Source organism: Salmo salar, chromosome ssa08 (assembly GCF_905237065.1).
Source record: "Salmo salar chromosome ssa08, Ssal_v3.1, whole genome shotgun sequence".
Lineage (NCBI taxonomy): Eukaryota > Metazoa > Chordata > Actinopteri > Salmoniformes > Salmonidae > Salmo > Salmo salar.
In genome coordinates this window covers 7,733,366-7,750,365 of record NC_059449.1, presented here as the reverse complement: position 1 = coordinate 7,750,365, position 17,000 = coordinate 7,733,366, and the positions used below count along the sequence as shown (strand labels likewise).

Here is a 17,000-nt window from a genome sequence, read left to right as displayed (position 1 = left end):
GACATAATTTCTTTGCCACATTTTTTTCAGTTTTACTAGTTGTGCCATATTGCAAACAGGATGCATGTTTTGGAATATTTTATTCTATACAGGCTTCCTTCTTTTCACTCTGTTAATTAGGTTAGTATTGTGGACTAACTACAATGTTGTTGATCCATCCTCTGTTTTCTCCAATCACAGCCATTCAACTCTAACTGTTTAAAGTCATCCTTGGCCTCATGGTGAAATCCCTGAGTGGTTTCCTTCCTCTCTGGCAACTGAGTTAGGAAGGACGCCTGTATCTTTGTAGTGACTGGGTGTATTGATACACCATCCAAACTGTAATTAATAACTTCACCATGCTCAAAGGGATATGTTCAATGTACAGTATTTTTTATATTTTTAACCCATCTACCAATAGGTGCCCTTGTTTGTGTGACATTGGAAAACATCCCTGGTCTTTGTGGTTGAATCTGTGTTAGAAATTCACTGAGGGACCTTACAGATAATTGTATGTGTGCGGTACAGAAACGAGGCAGTCATTCAGAAATCACATTAAACACTATTATGGCAGACAGAGTAAGTCCATGCAACTTATGCGACTTTTTAGCAAATGCTTACTCCTGAACTTGTTTTGACTTGCAATAACAAAGGGGTTGAATACTTATTGACTCATGCGCAGACCAGCTGGCTGGTGTATTTACGGACATATTCAATTTCTCCCTATCCCAGTCTGCTATCTCCACATGCTTTTAGATGGCCACCATTGTTCCTGTACCCAAGAAGGCAAAAATAACTGAACTAAATGACTATCGCCCTATAGCACACGTCTGTCATCATGAAGTGCTATGAGAGGCTAGTCAAGGATCATATCACCTCCACCTTACCTGCCACCCCACTTCAATTTGCATACCGACCCAATAAATCCACAGACGATGCAATCGCCATCACACTGCACAATCCCATCTGGACAAGAGGAATACCTACAGTGGGGGAAAAAAGTATTTGATCCCCTGCTGATTTTGTATGTTTGCCCACTTACAAAGAAATGATCAGTCTATAATTTGTATGGTAGGTTTATATGAACAGTGTGAGACAGAATAACAACAAAAAAATCCAGAAAAACGCATGTCAAAAATGTTATTAAATGATTTCCATTTTAATGAGGGAAATAAGTATTTGACCCCTCTGCAAAACATGACTTAGTACTTGGTGGCAAAACCCTTGTTGGCAATCACAGAGGTCAGACGTTTCTTGTAGTTGGCCACCAGGTTTGCACACATCTCAGGAGGGATTTTGTCCCACTCCTCTTTGCAGATCTTCTCCAAGTCATTAAGGTTTCGAGGCTGACGTTTGGCAACTCGAACCTTCAGCTCCCTCCACAGATGTTCTATGGGATTAAGGTCTGGAGACTGGCTAGGCCACTCCAGGTCCTTAATGTGCTTCTTCTTGAGCCACTCCATTGTTGCCTTGGCCGTGTGTTTTGGGTCATTGTCATGCTGGAATACCCATCCACGACACATTTTCAATGCCCTGGCTGAGGGAAGGAGGTTCTCACCCAAGATTTGACAGTACATGGCCCCATCAAATGATGCGGTGACATTGTCCTGTCCCCTTAGCAGAAAAACACACCCAAAGCATAATGTTTATAACATTTTTGACATGCGTTTTTCTGGATATTTTTGTTGTTATTCTGTCTCTCACTGTTCAAATAAACCTACCATTAAAATTATAGACTGATCCTTTCGTTATCAGTGGGCAAACGTACAAAATCAGCAGGGGATCAAATACTTTTTTCCCCCACTGTATGTAAGAATGCTGTTCATTGACTACAGCTCAGCATTCAACACCATAGTACCCTCCAAGCTCATCATTACGCTTGAGGCCCTGGGTCTCGACCCCGCCCTGTGCAACTGGGTCCGGGACTTTCTGACGGGCTTCCCCCAGGTGGTGAAGGTAGGAAACAACATCTTCACTTCGCTGATCCTTAACACGGGTCCCACAATGGTGCCTTCTCAGCCCCCTCCTGTACTCCCTGTTCACCCATGACTGCGTGGCCATGGACGAATCCAACTCAATCATCAAGTTCGCAGACGACACAACATTAGTGGGCTTGATTACCAACAATGACGAGACAGCCTGCAGGGAGGAGGTGAGGGCCCTTGGAGTGTGGTGTCAGGAAAACAACCTCTCACTCAACATCAACAAAACAAAGAAGATGATCATGAACTCAAGGAAACAGCAGAGGGAGCTAATTTGGCTTGTCACCTAAAACCCTCACAAACTGTTACAGATGCACAATTGAGAGCATCCTGTCGGGCTGTATTACCACCTGGTACAGCAACTGCACCGCCCACAACCGCAAGGCTCTCCAGAGGGTGGAGCAGTCTGCACAACGCATCACCGGGGGCAAACTACCTGCCCTCCAGGACACCTACAGCACTCGATGTCACAAGAAGGCCAAAAAGATCATCAAGGACAACAACCACCCAACCCTGTTCACCCCGCTACCATCCAGAAGGTGAGGTCAGTACAGGTGCATCAAAGCTAGGACGAGAGACTGAAAAACAGCTTATATCTCAAGGCCATCAGACTGTTAAACAGTCATCACTAACACAGAAAGGCTGCTGCCTACATACAGACCCAAAGTCATTGGGCACTTTAATAAATTGATCACTTGCCACTTTAATAATGTTTACATATCTTACATTACTCATCTCATATGTATATACTGTGTTTTATACCATCTATTGCATCTTGCCTCTGCCACTCAGTCATCGCTCATCTTCGGAACTAGGAGCACAAGCATTTCGCTACACTCGCATTAACATCTGCTAACCATGTGTATGTGACCAATAAAATGTGATTTGATCTTTCAGCTTTGAATTTTTTATTCATTTGTAAAAATGTCTAAAAACATAATTCCACTTTGACATTATGGGGTATTGTATGTAGGCCAGTGACACAAAATGTCAATTTCAGCAACAACAAAAAAATCAGACTGCAACAACAAAATGTGGGAAAAAATCAAGGGGTGTGAATTATTTCTGAAGTTACTGTATATCCAACAATGCCTGGGCCTTGCAATTCAACGCCCTTAGTTGTTGTAGAAATTGACCCGCTGCTGCTGTTTACTTTTTGCATCTACGTCATCTTGCTGAGTGTTCCTTTAATGCAGGATCTAAACGTCAGAAGCTATCAAGTGGAATGGTTACTTTCTATGTTAAAGAGTGGAAATTGTTTTTTTGCAGGTGTATCCTGAGATATCTCCTCTCAGAGAAACTCTTCCCGCAGTGATTACAGGCGAATGGCTTCTCTCCTGTGTGGACCCTCTCGTGCCTCTTCAGGTCACCAGCCTGGGCGAAGCGCATATGACACTGGGTACAGCTGAAGGGTTTCACCCCTGTGTGGACCCTCTGGTGCCTCTTCAAAGTTCCAGCCTGGGCAAAGCGCATGTGACACTGGGTACAGCTGAAGGGTTTCTCCCCTGTGTGGACCCTCTGGTGGATTGCCACGTTCTGGGGGCAGCTGAAGCCTTTGTTACAGAACATGCAGAGGAACCGTTTCTCTTTACTATTGCCTGATGTGGCTCCCGCTCCCTGAGTCTGGGCTCTAGCCCTGTCGTTTGAGTTCAATACCTGATCGAAAAGGACGCGGCCATGTGAGTCGGAAGGCGCCGTCGACGTGGACACTGGGTCACGATCCCTGAAAGCGTGTAAAGGGGAGTGGGTCACAACATTTAGATTTGTCGCTAAGCTTTCACTGTAGTCTAAGAAGTCACTGGTGTTGCCCTGCGAGTGTCCTTCTCCTAAGTGAGTCTTGTCGGCATTCCATGTCAGAGGAGTGTCGTCCTCCACTTTCACAGTCACCTCATCTACAACTAGACACTCTCCTTTCTTATCTAGGGACCTTTCAGAGTATACACTACTATTGTACCGGTTCCAATCCTCTCTAGACAGATCAGTCTGTGTCTCTAAACCCAAGGATATATTGCCAGGGTCCATCTCTGTAGAGTAAGAACAAGATGGATCATCACCTCCAGTGTCTAACGCGTCACTATCACCACGGGAATGAACCATCCTCTGGCTATGGTGAAATACTGGTAAATACTCTGAGCCGGGAGCAGGAGGACAGCCCAGTGGCTCCACCACCAGTCTCTCTGGGTCTGATCTGTGGTCAGATCTTGTATGTAAGAGCCTGTGTGTTACAGTTAAAGTCTCTGTGTCGGTCTCTGACTTGAGGACGTCGTTCGGCGTTCCACTGACCTCCGTGATGCTTCTTTGGGTCCTGGGCTGGGGCGCGGCGGCGAGGTCCTCCATGGCTTCAGGGGGCGCTCCAGCCGCTCCAGTCTGGATGTCTCTGCAGTGACGTGGGTCCTCCTCTCCTTCAGACCTCCCCTGCTTGACCCCAGGACCTACTGCCTCTGCATCTGCAGCCTGACACAAGAAGAGGGGAGGTTATTAACGGTACATTAGTAGAATTGGATAACAATGTCATAGGGAAGTCTCACAAGCTCCCCTATGGCAGATAAATAAGGATGATCATGTAAGCAAGTGAATAGCCAAGGGGAGCCTTTCTGAAGTAAACTGGCCACATTTGATTTACAAAATAAAACTTGTTTTTTTTATGCAGCACTATTCCACTAACCTCTATCACAATAACGTGCTGGGTTGAGGTTCCACTCCCCTCATCAACAGTGATTGGTTGGTCATCTCTCCATGTATTGTGTCCTGCTGGCTTCACAAAGCTCCTGTGGCCTCCAGTGAGATGTCCTTCACCTGAGAGAGTGATTGGGGGAAAAGAGGTGGTTAGGTTAACTACTGTCAATGGTATTTTGTACAATATAGACACTGTCTAGAATTGACAAGGATGTCAACTTCTTGATATACCATTTATTGATTCATTTATTATGTTCCATGCATCACATTGTTTTCTATGAGTAAATAACAGGAATTGCGTTAAATAACGAATCTGGTTTGAATATGATATTGTGTCTTTGTGCAAGATCGCTAAGTAATCAGGTGAATTATTGCATACTATCCAAAAATTGACCAAGACACAATTCTGGTTAACCATATATGTGGTTAACACATCAAAAATCATGCGCAGAGGAGAACAGGGCAACAGGCCCCGCAGCCTCTGCCTTCTAGTCCAGGCGATAATGTGCCAAGTTTTAGGTGACAACTTAACTTTTTCATAAAAGCATGAAACTTGGTACACTTGTACAATTTGGTTCCCTTTACATTTTCTGATATGGTGGCATAACAAAAACGCCTCTTGGTGGCCATTGTCCATTCCGCCATAACCTAATAATGTATTTTGCATTATCTTCTGAATCAAACATTAGCACAGAAAAGGTGATGTCTACACCTATGTTTTGATGGTCAAGGATGACAATGACGCCATGCACTAGAGGTCCACCGATTAATCGGAATGGCCGATTAATTAGGGCCGATTTCAAGTTCTCATAATTGGTCATCGGCATTTTTGGACACGGATCATGGCCGATTACATTGCACTCCACGAGGAGACTGCGTGGCAGGCTGACTACCTGTTATGCGAGTGCAGCAAGGAGCCAAGGTAAGGTGCTAGCTAGCATTAAACTTATCTTATAAAAACCAATCAATCTTAACAATCACTAGTTAACCACACATGGTTGATGATATTACTAGTTTATCTAGCTTGTCCTGTGTTGCATATAATCGATGCGGTGCCTGTTAATTTATCACTGAATCACAGCCTACTTTGCCAAACGGGTGATTTAACAAGCGCATTTGCGAAAAACGCACCAATGTGTACCTAACCATAAACATCAACGCCTTTCTTAAAATCAATACACAAGTATATATTTTTAAACCTGCATATTTAGTTAATATTGCCTGCTAACATGAATTTCTTTTAACTAGGGAAATTGTGTCACTTATCTTGCGTTCTGTGCAACAGAGTCAGGGTATATGCAGCAGTTTGGGCCGCCTGGCTCATTGCGAACTGTGTGAAGACTATTTCTTCCTAACAAAGACAGCCAACTTCGCCAAACGGGGGATGATTTAACAAAAAGCGCATTTGTGAAAAAAGCACAATCGTTGCACGAATGTACCTAACCATAAACATCAATGCCGTTCTTAAAATCAATACACAGAAGTATATATATTTTTTAAAGCTGCATATTTAGTTAAAAGAAATTCAGGTTAGTAGGCAATATTAAACTGGGGAAATTGTGTCACTTCTCTTGCGTTCATTGCACGCAGAGTCAGGGTATATGCAACAGTTGGGGCCGCCTGGCTCGTTGCAAACTAATTTGCCAGAAATTTACATAATTATGACATAACATTGAAGGTTGTGCAATGTAACAGCAATATTTAGACTTATGGATGCCACCCATTAGATAAAATATGGAACGGTTCTGTATTTCACTGAAAGAATAAACGTTTTGTTTTCGAAATGATAGTTTCCGGATTCGACCATATTAATGACCTAAGGCTCGTATTTCTGTGTGTTATTATATTATAATTAAGTATATGATTTGATTGAGCAGTCTGACTGAGCGGTGGTAGGCAGCAGCAGGCTCGTAAGCATTCATTCAAACAGCACTTTACTGCATTTGCCAGCAGCTCTTCGCAATGCTTCAAGAATTGCGCTGTTTATGGCTTCACGCCTATCAACTCCTGAGATTAGGCTGGCAATACTAAAGTACCTATTAGAACATCCAATTGTCAAAGGTATATGAAATACAAATGGTATAGAGAGAAATATATTGCACTTTTACTTCCTTCTTTAACACTTTGTTTTTGCATTATTTAAACCAAATTGAACATGTTTCATTATTTATTTGAGACTAAATTTATTTTATTTATGTATTATATTAAGTTAAAATAAAAGTGTTCATTGTTCATTCTGTATTGTTGTAATTGTCATTATTACAAATATATATAACAAATCGGCCGATTAATCGGTATCGGCTTTTCTCGGTCAGCCAATAATCGGTATCGGCGTTGAAAAATCATAATCGGTCGACCTCTACCATGCACATCATCAAAAATGCCCCCTGGCTGCTGTGAAGGACATTTTCCATTCCGCCATAACCAAATAATGTATTTTCCATGTCAACCCCTATGTTTAGATGGTCAAGGATTACAATGGTGCCATGTACAACATCATAAAGATGTTCGATTATTATATAAATGGTGGACTGTGTAAACCCTGTAACTTTGTGAAAATTCATGGGACACAAGGGCCTTTGATTTGTCTGGACCCAGGAACCTGGTGATTTCATGGGCACGTATGGGTCAACTACCACTCCTCAAATTATATTTCAGAAGAGAACATTTCCATTTTGGAGCACTTTATGATCACACTCCCAGTCAAGATATAATCAAATCAAGCTCATTTTGAGATGGTCATTTAGAAAGGAACATGAAATCAGAAAATCCTCCCACAACGATAATGATCATTTAAAAAAAGTCTTATTATTATTAGACTTATTTTCACGACACCCAAAGTCAACAGGATAAAAACCAATAAAATCCTATATTAAATAAAGTATATAAAAGCACACTAAACATCATGACAGACTAACCAGGGGGAACACTAAACATGATGACAGACTAACCAGGGGGAACACTAAACATGATGACAGACTAACCAGGGGGAACACTAAACACGACAGACAGACTAACCAGGGAGAACACTAAACATGATGACAGACTGACCATGGAGAACACTAAACATGATGACAGACTAACCAGGGAGAACACTAAACATGATGACAGACTAACCAGGGGGAACACTAAACATGATGACAGACTAACCAGGGGGAACACTAAACATGATGACAGACTAACCAGGGGGAACACTAAACATGATGACAGACTAACCAGGGGGAACACTAAACACGACAGACAGACTAACCAGGGAGAGAACACTAAACATGATGACAGACTAACCAGGGGGAACACTAAACATGATGACAGACTAACCAGGGGGAACACTAAACATGATGACAGACTAACCAGGGGGAACACTAAACATGATGACAGACTAACCAGGGAGAACACTAAACATCATGACAGACTAACCAGGGGGAACACTAAACATGATGACAGACTAACCAGGGAGAACACTAAACATGATGACAGACTAACCAGGGGGAACACTAAACATGATGACAGACTAACCAGGGAGAACACTAAACATCATGACAGACTAACCAGGGGGAACACTAAACATGATGACAGACTAACCATGGAGAACACTAAACATGATGACAGACTAACCAGGGGGAACACTAAACATCATGACAGACTAACCAGGGAGAGAACACTAAACATCATGACAGACTAACCAGGGAGAACACTAAACATGATGACAGACTAACCAGGGGGAACACTAAACATCATGACAGACTAACCAGGGAGAGAACACTAAACATCATGACAGACTAACCAGGGAGAGAACACTAAACATCATGACAGACTAACCAGGGGGAACACTAAACATGATGACAGACTAACCAGGGAGAGAACACTAAACATGATGACAGACTAACCAGGGAGAACACTAAACATGATGACAGACTAACCAGGGGGAACACTAAACATGGTGACAGACTAACCAGGGGGAACACTAAACATGGTGACAGACTAACCAGGGAGAACACTAAACATCGTGACAGACTAACCAGGGGGAACACTAAACATGATGACAGACTAACCAGGGAGAACACTAAACATCATGACAGACTAACCAGGGAGAGAACACTAAACATCATGACAGACTAACCAGGGAGAGAACACTAAACATCATGACAGACTAACCAGGGGGAACACTAAACATGATGACAGACTAACCAGGGAGAACACTAAACATGATGACAGACTAACCAGGGAGAACACTAAACATCATGACAGACTAACCAGGGGGAACACTAAACATGATGACAGACTAACCATGGAGAACACTAAACATGATGACAGACTGACCATGGAGAACACTAAACATGATGACAGACTGACCATGGGGAACACTAAACATGATGACAGACTGACCATGGAGAACACTAAACATGATGACAGACTAACCAGGGAGAGAACACTAAACATCATGACAGACTAACCAGGGAGAGAACACTAAACATCATGACAGACTAACCAGGGGGAACACTAAACATGGTGACAGACTAACCAGGGAGAACACTAAACATGATGACAGACTAACCAGGGAGAACACTAAACATGATGACAGACTAACCAGGGGGAACACTAAACATGATGACAGACTAACCAGGGGGAACACTAAACATCATGGCTGACTAACCAGGGAGAGAACACTAAACATCATGACAGACTAACCAGGGAGAACACTAAACATCATGACAGACTAACCAGGGGGAACACTAAACATGATGACAGACTAACCAGGGAGAGAACACTAAACATGATGACAGACTAACCAGGGAGAACACTAAACATGATGACAGACTAACCAGGGGGAACACTAAACATGGTGACAGACTAACCAGGGGGAACACTAAACATGGTGACAGACTAACCAGGGAGAACACTAAACATCATGACAGACTAACCAGGGGGAACACTAAACATGATGACAGACTAACCAGGGAGAACACTAAACATGATGACAGACTAACCAGGGAGAACACTAAACATCATGACAGACTAACCAGGGAGAGAACACTAAACATCATGACAGACTAACCAGGGGGAACACTAAACATGATGACAGACTAACCAGGGAGAACACTAAACATGATGACAGACTAACCAGGGAGAACACTAAACATGATGACAGACTAACCAGGGAGAACACTAAACATCATGACAGACTAACCAGGGGGAACACTAAACATGATGACAGACTAACCAGGGAGAACACTAAACATGATGACAGACTAACCATGGAGAACACTAAACATGATGACAGACTAACCAGGGGGAACACTAAACATCATGACAGACTAACCAGGGAGAGAACACTAAACATCATGACAGACTAACCAGAGGGAACACTAAACATGATGACAGACTAACCAGGGAGAGAACACTAAACATGATGACAGACTAACCAGGGAGAGAACACTAAACATGATGACAGACTAACCAGGGAGAACACTAAACATGATGACAGACTAACCATGGAGAACACTAAACATGATGACAGACTAACCAGGGAGAACACTAAACATGATGACAGACTAACCAGGGAGAGAACACTAAACATCATGACAGACTAACCAGGGAGAGAACACTAAACATCATGACAGACTAACCAGAGGGAACACTAAACATGATGACAGACTAACCAGGGAGAGAACACTAAACATGATGACAGACTAACCAGGGAGAACACTAAACATGATGACAGACAGACTAACCAGGGACGTGAACTAGACAGACAGATAAAAGCGGAAGACAACAGAGAATCCAGGTAAGCCTGTGTGAAGAAGTGTGTTCGTGTGGACCTGAATATGTGTATGGATCGTGAGGTTGACATGGAGAGGGAGCTCCTGCTAAAAGCCAGGTCTCCCATGGAGCGGAGCCTGGTGCGAGGGAAGTTGAGGAGGCCGGTGTCAGAGGAGTGCAGTGAACAGGTGGGAGTGAAGGGGTGCAGGAGGTCAGTAAGGTATGTGGGCGCCAGTTCATTGAGGGTTTTGTAGGTGAGCCTGAGCAATTTGAAGATGATCCTGTATTGAACTGGGAGCCAGTGGAGTTTGATGAGGGTGGGGTGATGGGGTCTCAAGGGCTGGTGTGTGTGAGGACTCGTGCAGCTGCATTTTTTACATGTTGAAGTCTGTCCAGTGTTTTGGTGGGGAGTCCGTAGTGAATGGCGCTGCAGTAGTCCAGGCATGATAAAACAAAAGTGTGAATGAGGGTTTCAGCAGTGGGATCAGTGAGAGAGGGTCTGAGTCGTAAGATGCTTTTCAGATGGAAGAAGGCTGACTTGGTGATGTTCAATTTACCACTAGGGCACTTGGAAAGTTCTGGAGTATATTTTCGTTCCAACCTCCATTGTTACCATTGTATCCTTAGTCCTCAGAAAGTACATCCTCCTTCATATTGTTGTTGTTCCAGCTAACAATGTTCTCGATAACTCTTGTTTTTTGTTGTCAAATCACATTGTGCAGGAAGGGACGCAGCCACCACCGGTGCAGAAATGCACACAGTGCTGCCAGCTGTATCACTGTCCTCTGTGGGTCTCTACAATCCCTACGGCCACCGACTGAAGCAAACTAAACATGCATTTAAATGCTCACCTTGGTAGAGCAATTCAATATAAAAGTTGGTCAATAATATTTGTCACTAGTGTTTAATCATTTTGATCTGGAGTTAATGTATTCTGCATTTTGTGTTTGTTCCCACAGGATGTTGCATCTACAGGTGCAACCTTGGTTTCAGGCTCACTTCCATTGTTTTTGCAAATCTTTGTTTTTGAATAAGAATCAGTTCCTCCATCTACCCACCGGGGGAGAGGCTGGGACACCACCCACCGGGGGAGAGGCTGGGACACCACCCACCGGGGGAGAGGCTGGGACACCACCCACCGGGGGAGAGGCTGGGACACCACCCACCGGGGGAGAGGCTGGGACACCACCCACCGGGGGAGAGGCTGGGACACCACCCACCGGGGGAGAGGCTGGGACACCACACACCGGGGGAGAGGCTGGGACACCACACACCGGGGGAGAGGCTGGGACACCACCCACCGGGGGAGAAGCTCGGACATCACATAATCTCCCGGTGGGTATGTGTCATATAAAAACTGGCAAACGGTAGTACGCCCCAAATGTAACATGAAAGAAAACAGGAAAAAGCTGTCCAAGCATGTATTAAGTAAGCACTCAGGTGTTCACCATGGGGATGTCACCTCAACTTCAAACCTGCCAAGCCAGTTCCTGGATCCTGCGAAGGCAAATTGAGTATTTGCTGTTGTCAAAACAATGCACGGTTCAAGTGTGCCTTTTCACAAACAGAGAAAGGATGAAGCGTACTGCGAGTCACCTCAATGCCAGTCTAACCATGAACTAGTACAACGATCAGGTGTTATTTTCTTTCAAATAGTTAGTGGAATATTGTACATCTACAGAGGAAAGTGAAAACATGAGGGAAGATGTTTTGTCGGAGATGGTAGAAAATAAATGGTTTGGAGACAAGATGTCTGAGTGCCTGAAGCTCCAATGTCTGGCTATGGCTGTCGGTCCCTTTCTCTGTTTCGAGTCCACAGTCCGTGTGCCTAAATTCAAACATTATGTTTCTGTCTTTGAACCAACCACTTCTTATTATGAGTGTGGTTTCAGAGTACAAACATTGGCTACAGTATTCTACAGTATACCACAATATTTTATAGTAAGTAATACACATGATCGAGGGATACTACTGTGTGTATTCTAAAGTTTACTACAGAAGTCTATACTAAGTACTGTACAGTAAACTGTAGTATTTTTTCATGTGGGCAGACATCTGTCTCCATGTTTACCTTCACTTCAAGGCCCTTTGTGACAACATATGCAACTTCTCTTGTGCTTCATGTGGACACTATCCTCCTATTGTGATTATGGATCTACACAAGAAAGGAGCATAGCTGGTAAGTCATTAAGATATGAAATAACTTCAAATTGTCTGTTGAATTCAGTGCACCAGATTGTCACATTTAAGTTTGAAATCTCTATTTCCTGTTTTGAGTATGTGTGTGTGTGTGTGTGTCTCGTTCACTCTCTCCCTTTCTGTCAGGTGGTAGGCTTTGGAGAGGAGAACAACCAGGCAGAGCAGCTGTGGCCCCAACCCCAGCCCTGCAGAGGGGGGAAGAGGAGCAAGGCCTCTAAGACCTCCACTTTATCCTAAAGAGAAGTGTCCAAGCTGACCTTCCTGCCCGCCTCGCCCATGCTGGCCAACACAACGCTCATCGACGACATCCACGCGTTCACCTCCTCCCTCACCCTCTACCCCACCACAAAATCCTCAAGTAGACTGGTTCTGCATAGCAGGAGGCGACTGAAGGAGCAAGGTAGGCCATTTTTGCTCAGGACGACTAGCCAGCCAGGCCGGAACGCAGTGCAGCGGTGTCTTCAGAAGCGAAACTCATCTCTGCCCTGTCTCCTTTCTCCACGGCTCATCGTTTGAGAGCTCTTTAGTTTGTCCTTTTGTTCTCAACGTCCCTGACTAATTGAATAGCAGGAATCATCTTTGCTGTGAATGGTAGTAGTAATGACTCACGGTTTGGCAGGCAGGAGGGCGGACAGAGAGAGGGAAGAAAAGAGAAGAGGGATTCTAACATCTCTGTCATGTATCATATCTTCATTATTTTTGTTGAAGGCTTGAGTGTATTTTAACAAATGGACATTAGGGTTAACCTATACATGTTCGTACTGTAAGATTTTGTGGATAGAAAAGTGTGGCATGTTTGTCATAGCATTAAGATAAGGAGCCTGATACATTGTCAGTATGTGACAGTTTTCTGACTTGTTTTTTAGGTAATGTTGTAACTTTGATTGTGTTTTAGAGAGGCTGAAGGGAAAACCTCACTGTTACTATAGGCTTAACATTTCAGCCCTACCGCTGCCTTTAAAACCACCAGACTGGCATGTTTATAGCTATAACCTGTTGTCATCTTTAAATGTAAATATTTACTTATGTAGAAACTGGTTTCAGACTTTTTCTCATATGAACACAATTTTCAACACTGCAAGATAAATAACATTGCTAAAATTGTTATGTCATATACCACTGTTCTTAATTACCTACATGATTAATAATTGAACGTCTATCTCCATTTATCTAGAATTCAGATACGTTTCCACTGAGTTAATTTTAAAGTGTTGCTATTCTATAACATGTTTTTGTCATTATTTTCAGTACCTCTAAAACGGATTATTTTGGACATACATATCATTGTAATTTTCTATTCATCCATTTTCGAAAATGTATTGCATAAATATACGTGTTTGTGATCAAACGCGATGGTGTGCAATTACTCGTGTTTTTTTTAATGAATGTGTTTTCTACTTCTATAGTCATAAAATACGAATTCGAGGGGGGGGGAAGAATCAACCTTAATCCCTACAAGTAGATGGCGATAGTATTGATTTTGTTGACAGGCTAGTTTTAGACACAGGTTACACTGCAGGGCTGAAGCTGGATAGTATTGAAATGTTCAGGGCCACAAATTGTACAAGTGTTGCAAATGATATGCTTTAAGAAAAAGTTAACAATTTTCATATCGCCTGGACTATTCTGCTAAATGTACCTCTTTCCATTCCTCTGTACCGGTCGAGGATCTTGACACTTCTGGGACTGGAGGGGACGCGCTCTCGCATTGTCCTCTCTGCGCGCTCCCGTGACACCTTTAGTTCCAATAGCTGTAGTTTCCTCCGCAATGCCCTGTTTTCTTTCTGGCTTTGAGTTATTTCCAAACGAAGCACTGCATAGTCGTCGTCTACGAGTTTACAGATCTCTACCACGGCTGCGTTAGCTAGCACCTCCATGATGGAGGCTATCTGAGTGTGAAAAACCATACCGTTGGCCATTGTTAGTTAACCCTTAGCAGCTAGCTAGCGTTACCTAGATAACATCTATCAAGTCCTGTAACCAATTCCTGTCTCCAACGCGAATTAAAGACTACACGGGTTAAGTATGTGATGCTGTGCAGTTAAACGAGTCATATTTAGAGTTCCATAGAGTCAAAAAAAAGTATAAATAACTGTAACGTGGAATTTTTCTTGGTCACTGTTTACTTCCGTTTACACTGAGGTGAAAGGATGTTGTAACGTTAGCTCAAGCCGGGTGTGGCTAAATGAAACGCGTATGCGCGCTTTTCCCCTCACAGATACTTTATATAGAACAACAAAGATATACGATTTAAAAATCAATCTCTTTTTTTTTCGTAACTGGTTTGAGAATAAAATTATTTGGGTTGGTCAGTTACTGAATGAGGATGGATATCTACTCTCATATGGGGAATTTCTTGATAAGTTTAAAATTCCAAAACCCCGAAAGAATATGCAATTGTTTTTGATGTGATTCCAAGGGGGGTTGTATATCTTTTAAATTCCTCTGTGGTTGATGTAAGTAACATAGATTTACATGAAAATATATTTGTTGGCAATATTAACATCAAAGATAAATGTAGTAATAAACAGATTAGGGATATTGTTTGTGATACTACAATTCCCTCAGCAAGATTCTTTTGGTCAAATATCTATGGTGATATACAGTGGGGGAAAGCATGGAAAATTGCTAACAAATATTGTATCAGTAACAAGGTAAAATAAGTTTCATTTAAAATGTTACATAGAATTTATCCTGTGAAACATGTTTTGGAAAGATTCAAGCTAAATATTGACTATAACTGTGATTTCTGTGGAATGGAGGAGACCATTTTGCATTTGTTTTTTGCCTGTATTTATATTATAATCTTTGGGATTGACATACAGAATTTTGTTACAAAAACAATAGGACCGGCTGTACTATTTAATGGTTTTGATATGATTTATTTCAGAAATTCTGACATAGATAAAGATGTAGTATATTTAATTCAACTGCTAATCATACTAGGTAAATTTCATATTCACAAATGCAAATGGTCTAATTCAAAACCTAACTTTTTTCACTTTATAAATGAATTTAAACAATATGGCACTACTTTAACTAAAATGAAAAACAAAAAGGCAATTAAAACTTGTTGTATTATTAATGAATATGATTTATTTGTTTAGGATTCCTGGCAATGTAAATAGTTTGTATGTATGCTTGTTTGCATGTGACTATTCCTCTTTTGTTTGTTGATATTTGTTAATATAAAATAAAAAGCATATGCGCGCTGTTCTTTGTATACGGTACTGCTTGTTACATTACACATCTCCTACTCGTCAGTATCTTTCAAGATCAGAGCAGACTTGAGGCTTAAGAGATGTGATTCATCAACTAACATAACTTTGGGGGAATTCTGAAGCATTTATGTAATCAAAACAATCACATAAAGGCTTCATAATTCATAAAGGTCATGTTACCTGACTGATTATATATCATAGAACATAAAGTAAAAGATCTCCTAAACCTATCTTAACCTCAGATCTTATTTTCACCGTTTATCCCAAAACCCCATTCCTTCCCCCCATAGGAATAGCTGAACGAACCAGAGGTAACTCATTTTCGATTTTTTGGACTACAAACTGCCTAACTCTATTACCCTCTTAAACAAAAGGGTCGTTCCATTTGATTTCAATCACTTTTTGACCACACCCATTTTGATTTGAATGAATAATACCGTACATATTTGCCAGAACATTCAGGAGATAGAGATGCTCAAAGTTGACCCATTTTGCTTACCCCACCATGGGACATCCATGTCTTCATCATTAGAAAAGATTAACGGTTGAGTTTGATATAATTTAAAAGCTTATAAATACGGTTGTCAAACTATTTTATAATTTCATGAAATGTTTTTTAATGAAAATTGTATTTTTTACCTTTAACGTCAATTGTCAGTTATTAAAAAACACAAACTTTGATTTTTTTCATTTTCTCAAGTTGAAGGCCAACAGGGGCTTCTATTAGCAACAAAATGATCCTTATAACTTCTGTGTGCAATTTATTAAAGAATCGGTTCAAGGAAATACTGTATATCTGGTATATTAGAAGCAATTATTGGTACCTGATTGTCTTGGAATTGTCTTTTTGTTTACACAAAGATTGCAATTTTTTTCATACACCTCAGATTACTGTATGTAAATTATGCTTGAAGCCCAGGGTGACCTGCTCTGTTACTCATGGATACTGTGGTGTTTGTATCATAGGAACAGAAGGGTCTATCTCTACCAGCCCCAGGCCCTACTTCATCCCTGCACTGAGACTGTGAAGAGAAGGGTCTGGGCTGCGGACTGGATCCCTGACTGGAGCCTCTGTCTCTCTGATGACCACCAGGACTGGGGTTGTTCAGTCCACCTGTCCACTGGTTGTGTTCTGTGTAGTGGAGTCTCTGTCAACAACAAAAAAGTAGATTTTTTTATTTAA

General features: G+C 42.0%; 2 protein-coding genes across 2 annotated transcripts in view; both read right to left on the bottom strand.

Moving 5' to 3' along the window:
* The window catches only part of LOC106609871 (uncharacterized), a 34,042-nt gene extending 19,527 nt beyond the window's left edge, over positions 1-14,515 (bottom strand). The window contains exons 1-3 of the mRNA XM_014208892.2: positions 14,236-14,515; positions 4,627-4,757; positions 4,245-4,415 (exon numbers count right to left, since the gene is read on the bottom strand). Of these exons, the coding sequence (XP_014064367.2) occupies positions 4,245-4,415; positions 4,627-4,757; positions 14,236-14,515 (582 nt within the window). The remainder of the gene's footprint in view (positions 1-4,244; positions 4,416-4,626; positions 4,758-14,235) is intronic.
* The window catches only part of LOC106610040 (oocyte zinc finger protein XlCOF7.1-like), a 268,532-nt gene that overhangs the window by 237,561 nt on the left and 13,971 nt on the right, over positions 1-17,000 (bottom strand). The window lies entirely within an intron of this gene.